The 19,951-nt window shown below is 37.9% G+C and overlaps 1 protein-coding gene across 1 annotated transcript; it reads left to right on the top strand.

Annotated features, from left to right (window-relative positions):
- The first annotated feature begins 681 nt into the window (after positions 1-681).
- On the top strand, positions 682-19,388 carry LOC128221749 (hemicentin-1-like). The gene is made up of 14 exons (XM_052930351.1): positions 682-951; positions 3,786-3,882; positions 5,417-5,612; positions 6,356-6,426; positions 6,795-6,935; positions 8,027-8,167; positions 8,869-8,990; positions 9,317-9,467; positions 12,937-13,074; positions 13,855-13,983; positions 15,553-15,628; positions 17,538-17,601; positions 18,268-18,404; positions 19,200-19,388. The coding sequence occupies exons 1-14, from the start codon at positions 682-684 to the stop codon at positions 19,279-19,281; spliced, it is 1,815 nt and encodes a 604-aa protein (XP_052786311.1). The 3' UTR covers positions 19,282-19,388.
- The last annotated feature ends 563 nt before the right edge of the window (positions 19,389-19,951 follow it).

Genomic DNA, 19,951 nt, shown 5'->3' with positions numbered 1-19,951 from the left:
AGTCAATTCAATTAAATTGGCTTTATATAGAGCATTTAGTGGTATGACTTTTGTCTTACACAGAAAAGATAAGAAAGCCAGCCCAACCTTTACAGTTGAGTAATGATGTCTGAACGATGACCTTTGTGGACCTCTGCATGATAAAGAAGCATATAGCAATACGGACAGTTCTTAAAGGGATTAGACACCAGATGATAGCATTGCAAGAAAAAGAAATAGTCAAATTGATATCGTTGTGTACAGCGAAATTGAATATAATTTACTGATGTATCACATCGCTTTCGACACATGAAGCTTTCGCTGTTTTTGTGTATTTTTCCAATTCGAAATTTTACCACATTAATCACCATGAATTTAAAAACAACGTCGGTATATTTATCTGGGCTAATCACGTGATAAATATCCCCACTATATTGGGAAACCATTATCTTCAAACGGGTAAACACAGTTAAGACAGCGACAAAATATTCTTAAAATCATGTAAAATGGTGTATTATCGGTACCACACTAGCTTATATTGACAATTATAGGCGTGTTTTTAAGAAATACTGTATAAGCCGATTTTGGGACCATTTGGTGTCTAGTCCCTTTAAATCTGCAATCTTTGCTCCACTATTATCTTTGCGTTTAATGTTAAGATAATTTTATAACAGCAACACAGTTTATATTAAGGACTTTACAATGGGAGGATTTAGGACATCAAATTCTAAAGGCATTGTTAATGACGAGAAGAATAGTGGAACTGAAGTCACAAATGAATCCCCGTCACCGTGCCGTGTTGAACAGAGCAGGACGTTACAGTGTGCGCGGGCATTGGTTTGGCTCCTGACCTCGACAACACTGTTGACACTAGTGCTTGGTGTTTTCTACATCCAGTTTACGGAGATCAACACACTACGACAAAGGGTCAAATTTCTTGAAGATTCCTTCGTAGAATCACACCTGATGCAGGTAGGCTAGACAAAGTAATCTAGAGCTAAAGTCAAAATACCATAAACAAAGTAGAACATTGGTTCGCTCTAGATCTAACGGCAAAATACTACAGACAAAGTAGAACATCTGTTCGCTATAGAGCTTAAGTCAAAATACCATAAACAAAGTAGAATATTGGTTCGCTCTAGATCTAACGGCAAAATATTACAGACAAAGTAGAACATTGTTTCGTTGTAGATCTAACGGCAAAATATTACAGACAAAGTAGAAAAATGGACCGCTTTAGAGCTAAAGTCAAAATATCAAATACAAAGTAGAACATTGTTTCGCTCTAGAGCTTTAGTCAAAATACCATAAACAAAGTAGAACTTTGTTTCACTCTAGAGCTTAAGTCAAAATACCATAAACAAAGTAGAACATTGGTTCGCTCTAGATTTAAAATCAAAATACCATAAACAAAATAGACACCGGTCTAGATCTAAAATAAATTAAAAACATAAACAAAGTAGATCATCAATCTATTTATCTAGATAAAAGGTCATATACAGGGTTTTACAGTTAAAAACAATCAACCATAAACAAAGTTATACAGACATTCATTTTATAACTGAAGTCAAATACCATTAAATGGGTAAAGCATTCATTCGTCCCAGCTAATAATAATAATAATTAAAATTATAATTATAATAATTATAATTATAATAATAATAATAATAATAATAATAATAATGATAATAATTAATTGCGGTGTTTTAACGTGTAATTATTTTTACTTAGTTGAAATTGATTCTAAGTGAAGTGTATTATTGAATAAACCTTTAAGATTACTAGTAAAGTACTTAGGCTTTTTTGACCTGTAAAATATTAGTGACATTTAACCTTAAAGTATTTATTTTTTCTTCAGATTTATCAAAGGGGTCACCCCTACGAACGATACAGCATAAAATAACTATGCATTATAATGTCAGAAACATTCGTAACACCTCTGCCATTTTCCATCGATAAGAATTTTGGATGTATACCGGTAAATCAGTATAAGTAGTTCGTAAAATCTTAGATAATACTATTAATTAACTCGCGGGTTGAGAGGGGGGGAGCGGGCGCATCCGGTGGGCGCCCCCTCTAAAATCTCTAAACACCCATGCAAACCGTTGGTGCAATACACTTTAGGAATTGAGGGAGGGGCGCATGTCAAAAGGTTACGCTCCTAAGTCAGGCCCCTCTACCGTCAATTCCTGGATCTGCGCCGGATTGTAGTATTTTAACGTGGGTTTTATATTACTAAGTTAATTTGATTGCAACTGAAGGGTATACTTGCATAAACTAATTAAGATTCCAAACAGTAAAGTTGTGAAATGTAACTCTTAAATTGAAAAATTACTACGCAATCTATTTGCAGCGTTCTTAACTGTAAAGATTTCTGACATTGTAAACCGTCCGTATACATCCGAGGTTTTCATTGGAAAATGGCCGACGTGTTCCGAATGTGTCAGAAAAATACGAAAGGCATAAAAAGCCTGTAAGGCTAAATGTCAGTAGTAAAAAATACAGGCACTATTATACCAAAGGGGGAGTTCACTCAAAACGACAAGTACAAATACACGTATGTATCGTATCATTCGGAACACCTCGGCCAGTTTTATCGAATACAACCTCGGATGTCATTCGGAGCTCCTCGGCCATTTTTTTCAAAAACAACCTCGGATGTATTTGGACGGTTTATATACTCAAAAAGTGGTACGTTAAAGTCCGCTGCAAATAGATCGCGTAGTGATCTTATTTAGCAGTTAAACTTTATGACTTAACTCTTGGGAATCTTAATTATGTTTCACTGGCAATCAATTTAAACTGAGATCAATAAATACAACTCTTAAACACTACATTTAATTAATGATATTATTAAAAAATATACGAACTACTTCAACTGATGTACCGGCATACATCCGAGGTTGTTTTCGATAAAATGGCCGAGGAGTTCCGAATGCCTCGGATGTACCTCGAATGTATTTAAACGGTTTCATTCGGAACTCCTCGGCCATTTTTTCAAAAACAACCTCGGATGTATATGGACGGTTTACATACTTAAAAAGTGGTACGTTTAAGTCCGCTGCAAATAGATCGCGTAGTAATCTTATTTAGTAGTTAAAATTTATGACTTAACTCTTGGGAATCGTAATTATGTTTGCAATAATACACTTCACTGGCAATCAATTTAAACTGAGAGCAATGAATACAACTCTTAAACACTACATTTAATTAATGCTTTTATTCAAAAAAAATACGGACTACTTCAACAGATGTACCGGCATACATCCGAGGTTGTTTTTGAAAAAAATGGCCGAGGAGCTCCGAATGAAACGGTTTACATACTCAAAAAGCGGAAGGTTTAAGTCCGCCTGCAAGTAGATCGCGTAGTACTTTTATTTAACTGTTATTCTTTATGACTCAACTCTTGGGAATCTTAATTTTGTTTGCAATAATACACTTCACTGGCAACCAATTTAAACTTATATCCATAAATACAACATTACATTTAATTAATGATATAATTTTAAAAAAATACGAACTACTTCAACTGATGTACCGGCATACATGTACATCCGAGGTTGTTTTCTATAAAAATTGCCTCGGAATTCCGAATGGTATCGTATGTGCAACCTCTTTATTTATATCAACTGCTCACTATCTTCCCAGTAATTCCTGTATGGTTTGTACTCGTAAACAGTTTGTTATGTGTGTTTTTTTCATTTTTTTATTTTCGACATCTGGTCTTTTCCCTTTATTTTTCATTGTTTTATTGAATTTGATGTGTATATTTACCGAACTTTGTTGTGATTTTCATTTCTGTGTAGGCAGAGGTACAAAAGAGGGATATCCCAGAAAGAAAGGATCGTAGAGAACATCACTTGACTTACAGAGCTCCTGGAGACCAATGCTGCTTAGCGCTTGGTAAGGTCTGTTATGCAAAAAAGATATACCCGTGCTAAGAGATCAGAACAACATGATTTGACTTTTGACATATAGAGCTTTTGTGGACCAGTGTTGCATGGTGCTTGGCTAGGTTTTAATTATGGCAAGGAAAGATATATCAAATAAAAGAGAGCACCATTTCGTTTTTGGAAATACAAGGCACCCGTATACAAGTGATGTATTTGGGCTTGAAAAGAACATATTGGGCAAAAGTCAAACCACTTCAGACAGCTTACTAGATTATAATTTTCAATTAACGGTAAACATTTTACTTCAGAGTTAAAGTGACACTCTTATTCAAAGTCAATGCATACACGTGTATTACAAACATAAATTTTGAGTGATAAACCTTTAACTACTTACTAAATAATGCATTTATGGAAAATATTAATTACTGATAAAAAGTTTGTAACTGTGTATTTAATAGCTGAAAACGCAAAAATATTAAATGATTGGTGAGTGATAAAATATTAACTGTAATCTACTATTGTCTCATAAGGTAGAATTACAGTGTTTTTTGGCAACTTTCTTTCAATCATACTCGGTATCCTTCATAAGAACCATCTTTTATAAATGTAGTTTCAGCTGAACTCGGACGAGGGAACAACATCCAAAATATACGTATATACAACAAACAATTTTCTAAGAAAATCACGTTGTTGTTTAATTTTCATGATATTGATCATAAATATCAATTTATTTTAACAATAGTGAAACTACAGGCACCTTTATAACATTTCTTTCACGGATATTTGTAAGGAAAATAACAACAGAGTTACTTCCCATAACATTTCTTTCACGGAAACGTGTAAGAAAGATAGCATGCAAAGAGGCAAATCGATTAAATTCACGCAGTGTCACCGATAAACACTAATTTCACGGATACGTGTAAGGGAGTTAAATCAGTTAATCGTGATCACGCAAATCTATCAAATTCCACGGAGTGTCACAATCATATCACTTTTTTCTCGGTTACGTGTAAGAGAGATAACCGCAAATCTTCATAAATCTACGCAGAGTTACTGACCATTACACCTCTTTCGCAGATACGTGTAAGAATTATTGCTTCTTTGGGTGTTGTATAGCAACATGGTCATTATTTCGAGGTGTTATTGCCTGAAGGTATCAAAAACGTTCTATTTTTTTAATGCCACTTGATACTTTTGGCATCAACTTATGCACCAATCAATTGTAACCACGCCCCGTCCCCCCAGGTCCGGGGAATAGCGGGGACTTTGACTTTCGTTCCAGCAAAGCCAGGGCAAAGTCCCCGCTCTGCTCGTGAAACGCCCGCCAAATACCCCCGAACCCAGGGGACTCTAGGTAATGCCCATTCCTCGTTATACTTGGCGGGAAGACAAAACCAACGCATTCGCCCGGCACTGCGCGGCCACCTGGAAGGTAAAAACACGGCCCATTTCCCCGGCTATCCCCTGTATACTTCCGGACCTATGGGGGCGTGTTTACAATTGACTGATACATGTATTGACAATGCAGGGACTTATACTTTCAGCTAAACCAACTATATCTGGAAACCCCACTGAGGCCGTGTTCGTGTATGGCGGACAGGATGTTTTGTTGCCATGTAACGCAAGTGGTTACCCGCCTCCATCCATCCGCCTCTCTCCCGCGACCGACCCAACCGGAAATGGTCGATATGTGCAGGTGCCCGGCGGTCTACAGATTAACAACGTCATGAATTCTGATGCGTAAGTTTTAATGTTATCAATGTGTGTATACCATGTGATAAATTACGTCATCAGTGTGTATAAACCACGTGATAAATTACGTCATATATGCTACTTCGGGAGGCAACATTTTGTTTAAATGAAGACTTTAAACAAAGAAAACTTTTCTTTAACTACACCATTTTAAATGAATCAAAGGGCAGTCTATCTGGGTTATGACTTTTTATAATGTATATATTAACTGTCACTAAAAATAGAAATTGGTCATTACTAAGTTACTTGAGATGAACTTTATTTCTAAGGCCTAAAAAAAATTGTTTGGTTAGGGTTACATCCTTTTCAAAAATAGGTAGGGTAGGTAGGCTTTTTATTTTATTTTTATTAGGCTTTATATAAGAATGTCATTTTCATCATTGGAGAATGGTGTTAAAGTTATCTTCTATATAAGCAATTAAGGTTTTAAACTACATATTGAAAAGCAAAAAAAAAAAGATTTTTTTTTTTTTTTTTTTTTTTTTTTTTTAGTTTTTCATTTTTTTTTCAAACTGACTATAAAAACGTTAGGGTCTGCGCCTATTCCGTAGGTAGGGTCGGGTAACCCGAACCAAATGTATTTTTTTAGGCCTAAGCGAGCTCATGTGGGGACAAAGGTTGGGATAATATATGACCTAGTTTGGGTCAAGGTCAATGTCATTGTTGCTTAAAATGGAAAAAAAAATAAAATACATATTTGGGAAATAATTTTTACAATGTTTTCATTTCAGGCGAAACTACACGTGTACAGTTGAAAATATTTTCGGCAAACAACAAAAAATCATAGAACTACACATTACAGGTAAGGAAAACGGTAACTAATTATTTCGGAAGATACAATTTTCAGTACAGGTGGGAGAGGACGCACAGTATTCGTGGGCTTTAGAAGTTTGGCTTAGATATCCCATTTGGCCCCCGGGCTGTAAGAAATATCCGCACTCCAAGCAAGGGACGGGAAGTAAACCTGCTGACAGTATTTTCTCGACAAAGCTGATAAAAGTTTTAAGTCTTTTTTAGTGTGATAAGTTTTTCTTTTCTCGAGAATTGCATGGTCAAAAATGTTTGAGTGTGTGTGTTTGCGTGCGTGCGTGCGTGTGTGCGTGCCTGTGTGCATGTGTGCGTGCGGTTACGTGTGCGTGTATACAGCTCGTTATTTCTATTTTATTCCAGACCCGGTCGTTGCAACGACAAGTCCGTCGAGAGTGACGTCATCGGTCGGCGACAACTTCAGCATACATTGTGACGTCAGCGGAGTGCCACCTCCAAAGGTCACGTGGCAACACGTCACGATGGACGGGAAAACTGTTCCAAGTATATTTAACCACTAAGACGATTTTGTCGTGGGCAAATTCAATATTTATCGGCCTCGTTACCCTTGTTCGGACGTGTTTTAATAGAAACTGGCCCCAAGTTCTCGAAACTTCTTACCTCTAATAAAAAATAATATAACAGGTTTAAGCTAAGCTTTTTGTTTGGTTTTCTATAATGTGCGTTATATTAACTTCGTTAAGAGTTTTTAGACGTTATATAGAAGTTATGATTATGTAAGTTATCTCAATTGTCCATTTCTCATTTATCAAACTCAATTTTAAGTATGTATTTTGGCTAATTGAAATAAGCTACTTAAGCCTGCTAGGCTTTGGAAGTTTCATGAAACTGGGGCCAGAGGATGACAGTTTGTTTCAGTTTAAAGGCCTGGTTTAAGGAATGTCTGGCATGATAATCCCCTGCTGTGCATCTCCTGCTAATTGCATTGGTGTCACAGTAGGGGCTAATTTTCTGTGTATGTGTTAATTGGCTCAGTGCCATTTAGGGTCCATTTCAATAATAAAACCTCCAAAATTACACAGCATGATATTCAGATCGGAGATCTGATAAGAGGGATCAAGGCATTTAGATTAGGATCAATACACAGAGATTGTGTACTGTACACGGTTTGTGTGTGTGTGTGGGGGGGGGGGTGGTCACTTATAGTAGGCTTTAACTAGGCCTTTAACATCGTAATAAAACTGTCGAAAACTTTATTCGTCTCAAAGCATCGGTAACGCTTCTAGAATCTTCGAACGTAAATATTTACAACTGCGATCTGATCTTTTACCAGCAGTCTTAATCACCGGTTTTCAGACATTTACTCGTTCCAGGACAAAAATGTAAATATATATTTTACATATATATAAAAAGTTGTCAAAATGGTAAATCTATCAGAGTGCAGCTTTAAGAGTTGCAGTATTAAGAGTAAACAAAACATGTTTGACCTAGTTCATGCGTATCAACGCTCAAGTAGACGGATGGATATTACTGACTATCCGCTCTATATCCATATGTTTGAATTGATCATCAGTATGCCAAATCACAAATGCGCATGAGGATATATATAATATGGAACAAAATATGTGTTTCAGTGACAAACGTAGTAGTATCGGCACCAGGACGTTACACACTGACGTTTGCGAATGCGAATCACGTTGACGCTGGAACGTACATTTGCAAGGCGTTTAACGCTTACGAGACGGATCAAGCACAAACTACCGTCACCGTTTCAGGTATGTATACATGTACCTTAATTAATGAACAGCTCAGAACAAAACATTTCAGACAGTTTATTTCACTTACAGTCAAATTTAGCTATTTCGAAGTCCTTGGGACCATAATTGGGGATGACGAACCTTCAAAATAACCGAAATACAAACAGTGTATAACAAACCCCAAAACATTCGGAAAAAATCGACATAACCAGGACATCGAGATAAAGGAGTTCGAAATAGCGAGTTAAATAGTACATCATCTTTAAACATGGACGTTATACATATATTCATTTCACGTGTCTAAAGATATAGTAAACGAAAAAACATACAGTTGAACCCCGTTGGCTCGAAATCGCTTGACTCGAATTCCTGGTTGGCACAAACTGAATGTTAAGGACCGATTTTTTTAAACTGAATGTATTTATTCCCGCTTGATTCGAATTTTCCGAGGCTCGATATATTTACGCCGGTCCCTCGAAGTTCGAGCCATCGGGGTTTGACTGTACATGCAAATGAAACATTCATTTGCGACTTATTGATCTGTCCAATCTTTAAGCATAAGACAAGTTTTCTCAACAGCCATTTTGACCTTTACCCAAAGGTGGCCGCTTAATACAGGGTTGACTGTACATCTTAACCAATAGTGTTACCCATCACAGTGTGATAGGTAATATAATAACTGAATTATTGGTATTTCACTAGAGGTTGACGTTTTGCAGGTGCTCCACAGATAACCAACCCACCACCGGGTGTACAGTCGGTTATAGAAGGTACCACTGTGACGTTACGGTGTGACGTTTTGTCCGATCCTCCGGCAACGGTCACGTGGACGTATCCGCTGGTAGGCGACATTTTGAAGTACCCTGTTTAGTCAAACGTCTTTTGATTGACAGGTTTACTCCACTTTAAGGTGATATTTTCATGTTTCCGGTCCATTTAAGGTCACAGAACACTAAATTTACTATTTATATAAAAGTGACACTTTGATTTTTTACGAAACCAGCCCAAATAAACGATGCGATGGGTTAATGTAAGCAGTTCTAGTAGAACGAAGCTACGTTACCATGTACAATATTATAGCAAATTATTGATCCTTTTACAAATACATTCATAAATGTCCGAGAAGTTGCGCTCTATCAGCCTCATAAAAAAATTGTATTCTTCCAGACCGGAAACAAGTCTCCACTCAACGGACATGTAAACCCAGACAACTCTATCACACTGTCCGTGGTGGACAAGTATAACAGCGGTACATATAGTTGTACCGCGTCCAACGCTGCAGGCACCGTCATCGCTATGTCAACGCTGAACGTAGAGCGTAAGTTATGATGTAGCGTTAGTTAACAAGTATAACAGCGGTACATATAGTTGTACGGCGTCCAACGCTGCTGGCACCGTCATCGCTATGTCAACGCTGAACGTAGAGCGTAAGTTATGATGTAGCGTTAGTTAACAAGTATAACAGTGGTACATCTAGTTGTACGGTGTCCAACGCTGCAGGCACCGTCATCGCTATGTCAGCGCTGAACGTAGAGCGTAAGTTATGATGTAGCTTTACTTTACGAGTATAACAGCGGTACATATAGTTGTACCGCGTCCACCGTTGCAGGCACCGTCATCGCTATGTCAACGCTGAACGTAGAGCGTAAGTTATGATGTAGCGTTAGTTAACAAGTAAAACAGCTGTACATCTAGTTGTACGGCGTCCAACGCTGCAGGCACCGTCATCGCTATGCCAAAGCTGAACGTATAGCGTAAGTTATGATGTAGCTTTACTTTACGAGTATAACAGCTGTACATATAGTTGTATCGCGTCCAACGCTGCAGGCACCGTCATCGCTATGTCAACGCTGAACGTAGAGCGTAAGTTATGATGTAGCTTTACTTTACGATTATAACAGCTGTACATATAGTTGTACCGCGTCCAACGCTGCAGGCACCGTCATCGCTATGTCAACGCTGAACGTAGAGCGTAAGTTATGATGTAGCTTAACTTTACGAGTATAACAGCTGTACATATAGTTGTACCGCGTCCAACGCTGCAGGCACCGTCATCGCTATGTCAACGCTGAACGTAGAGCGTAAGTTATGATGTAGCTTTACTTTACGAGTATAACAGCTGTACATATAGTTGTACCGCGTCCAACGCTGCAGGCACCGTCATCGCTATGTCAACGCTGAACGTAGAGCGTAAGTTATGATGTAGCGTTAGTTAACAAGTATAACAGTGGTACATCTAGTTGTACGGCGTCCAACGCTGCAGGCACCGTCATCGCTATGTCAACGCTGAACGTAGAGCATAAGTTATGATGTAGCGTTAGTTAACAAGTATAACAGCGGTACATATAGTTGTACGGCGTCCAACGCTGCAGGCACCGTCATCGCTATGCCAACGCTGAACGTAGAGCGTAAGTTATGATGTAGCTTTACTTTACGAGTATAACAGCGGTACATATAGTTGTACCGCGTCCAACGTTGCAGGCACCGTCATCGCTATGTCAACGCTGAACGTAGAGCGTAAGTTATGATGTAGCGTTAGTTAACAAGTAAAACAGCTGTACATCTAGTTGTACGGCGTCCAACGCTGCAGGCACCGTCATCGCTATGCCAAAGCTGAACGTATAGCGTAAGTTATGATGTAGCTTTACTTTACGAGTATAACAGCTGTACATATAGTTGTATCGCGTCCAACGCTGCAGGCACCGTCATCGCTATGTCAACGCTGAACGTAGAGCGTAAGTTATGATGTAGCTTTACTTTACGATTATAACAGCTGTACATATAGTTGTACCGCGTCCAACGCTGCAGGCACCGTCATCGCTATGTCAACGCTGAACGTAGAGCGTAAGTTATGATGTAGCTTTACTTTACGAGTATAACAGCTGTACATATAGTTGTACCGCGTCCAACGCTGCAGGCACCGTCATCGCTATGTCAACGCTGAACGTAGAGCGTAAGTTATGATGTAGCTTTACTTTACGAGTATAACAGCTGTACATATAGTTGTACCGCGTCCAACGCTGCAGGCACCGTCATCGCTATGTCAACGCTGAACGTAGAGCGTAAGTTATGATGTAGCGTTAGTTAACAAGTATAACAGTGGTACATCTAGTTGTACGGCGTCCAACGCTGCAGGCACCGTCATCGCTATGTCAACGCTGAACGTAGAGCATAAGTTATGATGTAGCGTTAGTTAACAAGTATAACAGCGGTACATATAGTTGTACGGCGTCCAACGCTGCAGGCACCGTCATCGCTATGCCAACGCTGAACGTAGAGCGTAAGTTATGATGTAGCTTTACTTTACGAGTATAACAGCTGTACATATAGTTGTACGGCCATCAATGCGGTAGGCTCCTTTATCGCGTTATAAATGCTTAAAGCTGCACTCTCACAGATTTACCGTTTTGACAACTGGTGTATTGTTTGTCTTGGAACGAGCCAATTCATGCAAAAATGCATGTAAACCAGTCATATAAGACTGCTGACAAAATCGCAGTTTTTAATAATTAAGTGCAAAAGTTAATCGTTAGTTGCATTTTTAGCCATCAAACGTAATCTTATGAACGGAAATATGAAAATCTGCAATCTGATCCTTAGTCAGCAGTCTTATATCACTGGTTTACATATATTTAAGCAAGAAATTTGCTCATTCCAAGACAAAAATTAAAAAAAGTTGTAAAAACTGTACATCTGTGAGAGTGCAGCTTTAACGTAGACTGTAACGTTATATTACTAGTATAAAGCAGTATACACAGTTGTACGGTGACCAATATTGCCGGCTCCGTCATCGCTATGTCAACGCTGAACGTAGAACGTAAGTTAGGTTGTAACGTTATAAAAGTAGCGTAACAGCGATACACAGTTGTACGTCGATCAACGCTTCAGGCTCCGTCATCGCTATGTCAACGCTGAACGTAAAACGTAAGTTAGGTTGTAACGTTATAAAAGTAGCGTAACAGCGACACACAGTCACAGTTGTACGTCGATCAACGCTGCAGACACCGTCATCGCTATGTCAACGCTGAACGTAAAACGTAAGTTAGGTTGTAACGTTATAAAAGTAGCGTAACAGCGATACACAGTCACAGTTGTACGTCGATCAACGCTGCAGACACCGTCATTGCTATGTCAACGCTGAACGTAGAACGTAAGTTAGGTCGTAATGTTATAAAAGTAGCGTAACAGCGATACACAGTTGTACGTCGATCAACGCTTCAGGCTCCGTTATTGCTATGTCAACGCTGAACGTAGAATGCAAGTTACGCTTAAATGGTGTATTTCAAGCGGACAAGCGATACATAAACAAAAATAGCCGAACGAGCAAGCACTCTTACTCGGACCGCAATACAACTAATCTATTTTATGATTTCGACGTCATTCTGCTAAATATATAGCGCATTGACACAAAAAAATGAGTTAAAACGACATGAAAAGAAGTAGTTCTTTGGACTTTGCGGTCTTAAGATTACCTGCGCGCATGCGCATATAGTCTAAAAACACGACCATATTGGATATTATTGCGCATGACACGAAGCAGAAAAATGCAAACAGTACAATAATGTATTATTAATATCCGTTTTTTTAAATGGTTAATGATAGAAGTCTCGAATTTTCTCAGCATCGAGATAAAAGTTTATGTGTGTATATACTATATAAATTTTTGTGCCTGATATAATTACATGTGCAGGGTTACAAAAAGTTTACATTAATTTGGATCATCACTCGTAAATTAGATTAAAAATCGCGTATACGAGTAAACGGCAACTTGTTTTATCTGTTCTTAGAACTTGTGCACGTGAATGCGGGCCCACATCTCGTACCAATGACCGGAAGTGAGTCATTCCTCAACTTTCAGTGCGCAGCTTCAGGTGAGCCAAGTCCATCTGTCACGTGGTCCAAGATGGGAAGTGGTTCGCTTACAGGTAAGAATAAAGTCTAGATCAATCGACTTTGTTAGTATATAATACATGTATAGCCCTAGGTGGCAGTTTCAGTCAAATGTAACTTTTTATTCAACTACATATACACATATAACAAAATGGTTTTGCAGACGGTGTACACCCTTTGTCCATTAAAATAGGTTGTTAAAAAGATGGCATGAAATTTAAATCGCTAAATAAGAACAACGCGTCCTTACGTATTTAAAGGCAAATTGATACTTTTAAACACGATTCTCATGTCTTCTCCGTTTCATTGCGCTGTTAACCATCGAAATTTAAACTTAGATCGAAAACTAAATTCATTCTTAGATTCTCACTTAGATTCATTTTTAGATACATATTGAACACCTTTTGAAACATTTAACAGTGTTGTAGTGTGTGCGTTAACACTTAAAGATCTTATATTGAAATACAAAAATATATATTGACAAAAAACTAAACAAAAACAGCTTTTATAACTTCAGCGTAACGAGCGTAAATCAGAAAAAAAATATAATTTTGTTTATACTTTTTGGAAAACAAGTGTGTAAATTTAAACGGGGAAAATATACACTTTTTCCAAATGAAAAATGTGCTGAAGAAAATAAAAACGCTCCAATTGTGGTATTCAGTATACAACTTAAGTTAATCTTACAGTCATACATCATTGACTTCATTCACCCTATTGGTCAGTTATTGATAACAAATAATCCGATTAGCTACATCGTTCTAAGATCCAATTTAGACCAATATTGAATACCAAACCTGGTGTTTAATTTCCAGGGAATGCCAAGTACATCCAGCTTCCCGGGGGTAACCTAGTATTGACGAACCCCGCCCTGGGGACCGACACGGGGGTATATGTGTGTATGGGTGAAAACCACAACGGAAATGACACGGATACGGTTTTAGGTAGGTTTTCAAACTCTCCTTCCCCCCCCCCCTCTACCCCTGCACTATGAAAATGACACGGATACGGTTTTAGGTAGGTTTTCAAACTCTCTCCCCCCCCCCCCCCTACCCCTACACTATGAAAATGACACGGATACGGTTTTAGGTAGGTTTTCAAACTCTCATCCCCCCTACCCCTTCACTATGAAAATGACACGGATACGGTTTTAGGTAGGTTTTCAAATTCTCTCCCCCTCCCCTTACCCCTACACTATGAAAATGACACGGATACGGTTTTAGGTAGGTTTTCAAACTCTCCTCCCCCCTACCCCTACGCTATGAAAATGACACGGATACGGTTTTAGGTAGGTTTTCAAACTCTCCTCCCCCCAAACATCTTAGTGATTCGCGTTAACCGTTAACGCTTTTTGCCATTAAAATACCATTTAAAGGCCGGTAGCAATTAAAAAGTGGGTGGGGAAGGTCAAAAACTAAAACGTTTAAAAATGCTTGTTTTATTCAGATTTTAGAAACGATCTGTTTTGGGGTTGAAACATTTTATTCTTGAGGAAATGATTGGGGTTATTAAGAAGTTGAACAAATTTTACAAAAAAAAGATTTTAACAGATTATATGGATCAAAAAGCATTCATATTATTACGGATAAGTCTGTCGACATAAGTACTTCGTTATTATGTCAAAATCCCACAGAACACTTATCCAACAATGTCTTGAGAGATCTTGATAATATTTTGTCAAAGAAGAATGTTATTCAGAAAGATAATGAATCTTCGCGGATGAAATTCATTTCGGGTTACAAAAGTGCATATGTCTTTTTTAAAAATAGCTTCAGTCAACAAAAAGCCACAAGACATTGTTGTTTGGGTAGTCCCGATAAATTTGACCCACAAACATTTTCATTTTGCTTTACGACATTTCCGGGAAAGCTTTTCATGTTGCATCGGATATATGAGTCATGCTTGTTAAATATTGAACATCAAAATTACATAGAAGTTGATTGTTTTCAATCTTTCTGATTTTTGATCCTTCAATCGACTTTTTCATCGCTGCAGAACTTTAATTTGCACGAAAAAAAAAAGAAAATTGTCGAAAACTGACATAAACTTGGTATTTATGTGAACAATGCATTGAAACTTACTAACTACATAGTTTACATAGCAGATTAATGGGTATGTCTACCAAGTAGAATTCATTCCTTATGCGTGATTGGCTAGTCGATGTTATCACATGATATTACCATGTTAGGCAAATAGCTTAGATTCACCACTCGTAAGTCTGCATAGCGCAGTCGATACAGCACTGAACTGCTATTTTGGCGACACGTGTTCGAACCCGGTCTCCGACACAATTTTGTTTTTACATTTTGGTACTTTTTTACAAAGCGTAACACATTCTATTAAATAATTGTTCTGAGATTCGGTACAGAAAAAAAACTTTTTTTGGTGCTAATCTTATGTACAGTCACTTTAAGATTCTTCCATAAAGTATGTGGTATATATATGTGTGACTTTCCCTCATGTTTATTCCACGCATGAAGGCGTAAATCTTGTCATCTCATTTTCTTTTACAGTGTACAAAGACCTTGGCGCTCTTAGTTGTTTTCAAACGTTCGACTCGGTGAGCTGTCCCCTGGGACAAACTTGTGGGTACGGTTTTTAGAACTAGAACTGTAAACATATATACTACTTGAACTGTACTTGTTTTACTATTATTATTATTATTATTATTATTATTATTATTATTATTATTATTATTATTATTATTATAATTATTATTATTATTATTATAATTGTAACTATTATTATTATTATTATTATTATTATTATTATTATTATTATTATTATTATTTTATTATTATTATTATTATTATTATTATTATTATTATTATTATTATTATGATTATTATTATTATCATGATTACTTATTATTATTATTATTATTATTATTATTATTATTATTATTATTATTATTATTATTATTATTATTATCTAAGAGTATGTTTGTTATGCTTGAATATTTGTCAAGGTAAAACGCCGAGTTCTCGCAATGGGCTTGATGTTTGATGTTTTCGTCGGCAATTGGCAGAATGGAAATAACGTTAATGAATCCTAATAAAACATATAGAGACGAGACGATATGTATATGTCCAGCAACCCCCATATATCCTGGGGGCCAATGGCAAAATGTACCAAGTTACATAAAGTTAACTGTCACCTCAGATAAGTTTCTTTAAAGGCCTAGTTTAAGCCTCCTATAAGTGAAGCCCCTCCCCCTCCCCCCCCCCCCGTCAAAAAAAGTACACAACCTCTCTGTATTGATCTAAATATAATTGCCTGGTGCCATCTTATCAGATCTCCGATCCGAGTATCCCGCTTTGCAGTTTTGGAGGTTTTATACTGGAAATGGACCCTAAAAAGCCCTGAGCCAATAAACAAATACATAGGAAATTGGAAATTGTCATGCCAAACATTCCTTAAACTAGGCCTTTAACGGAGAAACACGAACGGGCGTATTAGCCCGCCTGAAGTGTTCTCAAAGATAACGATACGTGCAGCTCTTGTTAATAATGAATTTATTTTCAAACAATGTTTATTTCGTGTGCACTGGTTAGCATTTATACACACGTCCTGTTTAGTGTTCAACCTTTGATCAGATACAAATGTTATTATTTTGGTATTGTCCTGGTTGTGTCTGGTTTCATTGTCTGCCTGTTTGCCCTTTGCCTGGTGTTACTTGCGCTGTTAAAATTAAGGTTATAGTTTTACTAGCGGATTCAGGGTGGTGGAGGGCGCAGCCGGTGCCACCTCCCCCTAAAATCGTCTAAGTTTCCTTTTTATCTCGATATTAAACGAGAAGAAAAGTAATAAAATACGCCCAAAATGGACCATTTCGGACTAAAAATTGTTTACATTTTCCTGGAGGACCACCCTCAACCACCTGGCAACCATTTAAATCAAATAACTTTCGTTTTTGACGTAGGGGCGCAAGTAAAAAGGGCACGCCCCTTAGTTACGCCCCCTCTAACGTCAAAACCTGGATTCGCCCCTGAGGTTTAAGAACGGTTTAGGACAAGGGTAATCCCTTATTTGTTCTACAATACCTTTGTCCTTGTAAACTTTGAAAACATTTCTTTAAAGATGCACCCTTGTGGCTCATAAATAAGATTGTATCATGTTTAATACAATTGTTTTAATTCACTAAAAAGGATTGATAAATGTCGAAAACAATGGTTCATTTGAAGGATATTGCGTTTAATTCGAAAGAAAGGTGTAGAAAACACGGTATTTCTACCTTATGAGGGGATAGTAGATTGCAGTAAATCTTTTAACATTCACCAATCATTTAATAATTTTGCGTTTGAAGCTATTGCATACATGGTTATAAAAATGTTATCAGTAATAAATATTTTCCATGAATGTATTATTTAGTAAGTAGTTTAAGGTTTATCACTCAAAATTCATGTTTGTTTTACATGTGTATGTATTGATTTTGAATAAGAGTGTCACTTTAACAAATTATGTTTTAAAGAATGAGAATGAATGTTCGTTTTTGCAGAGGCTCATGTCCAGACTGTACCCAAAGTAGCGAGCCAGTATACGGATATCAAACATACAGTGGGGTAAGCAACGATTTTCAACTTATAATTGATGTTTATATGTTTTAACATTACTTTTATTAGCACATTACTGCCACCAAGAAGTAAATAGTAGATTTAATGTTAAACGCAGTGATCTCCCTTGACGAGTACAGGAGATCTTCTTCGGAACTCCTCGGCCATTTTTATCGAAAACAACCTCGGATGTATTTGGGCGGTTTACATACTCAAAAAGTGGTACGTTTTAAGTCCGCTGCAAGTAGGTCGCGTAGTAATTTTATTTAGTAGTTAAACTTAGATCAATTAATACATCTCTAAAACACTACATTTGATAAAGATATAATTTTAAAAAATACGAACTACTTGTGTACCGGCATACATCCGAGGTTGTTTTCGATAAAAATGGCCGAGGAGCTCCGAATGGGGAGATCTCTGCCACCATGTTCAAAACTAGTTTTTATTTGCAAGTATGTTAGCAATATCTTAGAACAGCTCCGTCAAATTACGTTGATTTCAAAGTTACCAATAGAAACTAGTCTAAATAAATAAATGACGTCACGTGATTCCGATGGTCATCACGTGGTATACGTATTGACAGAAATAACTGTGTAGTATAGGGAAGTAACCGCTGTGTGGAGAATGAGTATTTTCCAAAACGGAGGTGTTGTTTATCTTTACTGTTTCCTTCAGGACTCCGCCATCTGCCGCTCGTCTATCCACGCAGGGACCGTACCAAATGTTCTTAACATGGCGTTGTGGACGTCAACTGGGGCAAGCGGTCCCCTGTCCACCACCACTTCACATGGCGTGATCAGCATGTCGAAGCAGTGCGTAATTGACTTTAATAATGTACTAGTCAATTGCAACCACGCCCCCAGGTCCGGGGAATAGCGGGGACTTTGACTTTCGGTCCAGCCAAGCCCGGGTAAATTCCCGCCATGCAGGGACGAACTGCTGGTATCCCCGCCATATCCCCGCACCCAAGTGACTCTAGGTAATGCCCATTCCCCGCTATTTTTTCGCGAAGACAAAACCACCGCATTCACATGGCAATGCGGGGCCACCTGGAAGGTAAAAACACGGCCCATTTCCCCGGCTATCCCCTGTATACCTCCGGACCTGCGGGGACGAACTGATGGTTAAACCCCAGCCAAATGCCCCCGCACCACAGAGACTCTATATAAGGCCCAATCTCCGCTAAATTTGGCGCTATGACAAAACCACCGCGGTCACCCGGCCCTGCGGGGCCATCTGGAAAGTAAAAACACGGCCCTTTTCCTCGGCTATCCCCGGTATACCCCCCGGATCTGGGGGGGGGGGGGCGTGGTTACAATTGACTGGTGTATAAGGTTTGTTGTATAACATCATTTAGAATATAACCTGCATGTACAGATCATTAAGAACCTAGACTAAATCACTACAAAATTTCAACCTTCGTAAGTCTTTAAAGGTCCGCCCACTGCCACTCATCCGATACACACTCCCTGTATCAGATTTTGCGTTGGCAATTTTTCAGCCAATGAGATTGTATTCTAAGTTATTAAGACGATCTGAAGTAATATTTTAATGATTAAGAATTTACTGCATGTCATCTCACTTTCACTAATACGCCGTTTTTTCAGGTCAGCTCCGTCGACCGCAACCGTAGTAAGGCCGGCCACGTACAGTCGAGTCATGTCCGGCGCATCCAACCTGTTTGGTTAACCTCCCGAGTTTACTTTCTGTGTAATTGTTATGATTAAAATTTATCGTTTCAGTTGATTTGTTATGCGGGTGACTTCTGTTTTAAAGAGAAAATTACTTCAAAAGAATATGGTCTTTGTTTTTATAAGAATATTTGATGAAAATATACATTGTGCAAATTTTCAAAACAATAAGTATATTGAGCAAATACTGGGCTTCTTACTTTTCCCATCTGTGAACATCATAACCGTGGTATACAATCGAAACTCGCTTTGTTGAACACTTTTCGTACTTCGGTTGTATCGAAACTTCTTTATCTCGAAGTATTTCCCGGGGTCCCAACGACTTCGGCAAAGCAAGTTTTGTTCAACTAATTCAAAATCGGTTTATTTTGTTTCCAAACAACATACATATCCAATAGTAAACATAATAAACAATATAAGGATGAACAACTTATGATAACCCTTTCGTAAAGTAGTTGAATTGCTTAATGTTGGCATATCACTATTCATCAACTGTTGGAAAAGCCTCTCATAAACTGTTTATCTTATTCTTTTCTAATTCAAACTTGAAATAATGGATAAGAGAAGAGTCAAAAAGGCTGTTTACATTTCTTCGATGGAACAATAGCCTAACTTAATTTAAACCGACGGAGACTCACAAAACGTGAACTTTACCATCCCACCTCCCC

This window comes from Mya arenaria, chromosome 16 (genome assembly GCF_026914265.1).
Source record: "Mya arenaria isolate MELC-2E11 chromosome 16, ASM2691426v1".
Taxonomy (NCBI): domain Eukaryota; kingdom Metazoa; phylum Mollusca; class Bivalvia; order Myida; family Myidae; genus Mya; species Mya arenaria.
The sequence above is the reverse complement of the archived record's forward strand: the minus strand, read 5'-3'. Positions and strand labels throughout refer to the sequence as shown.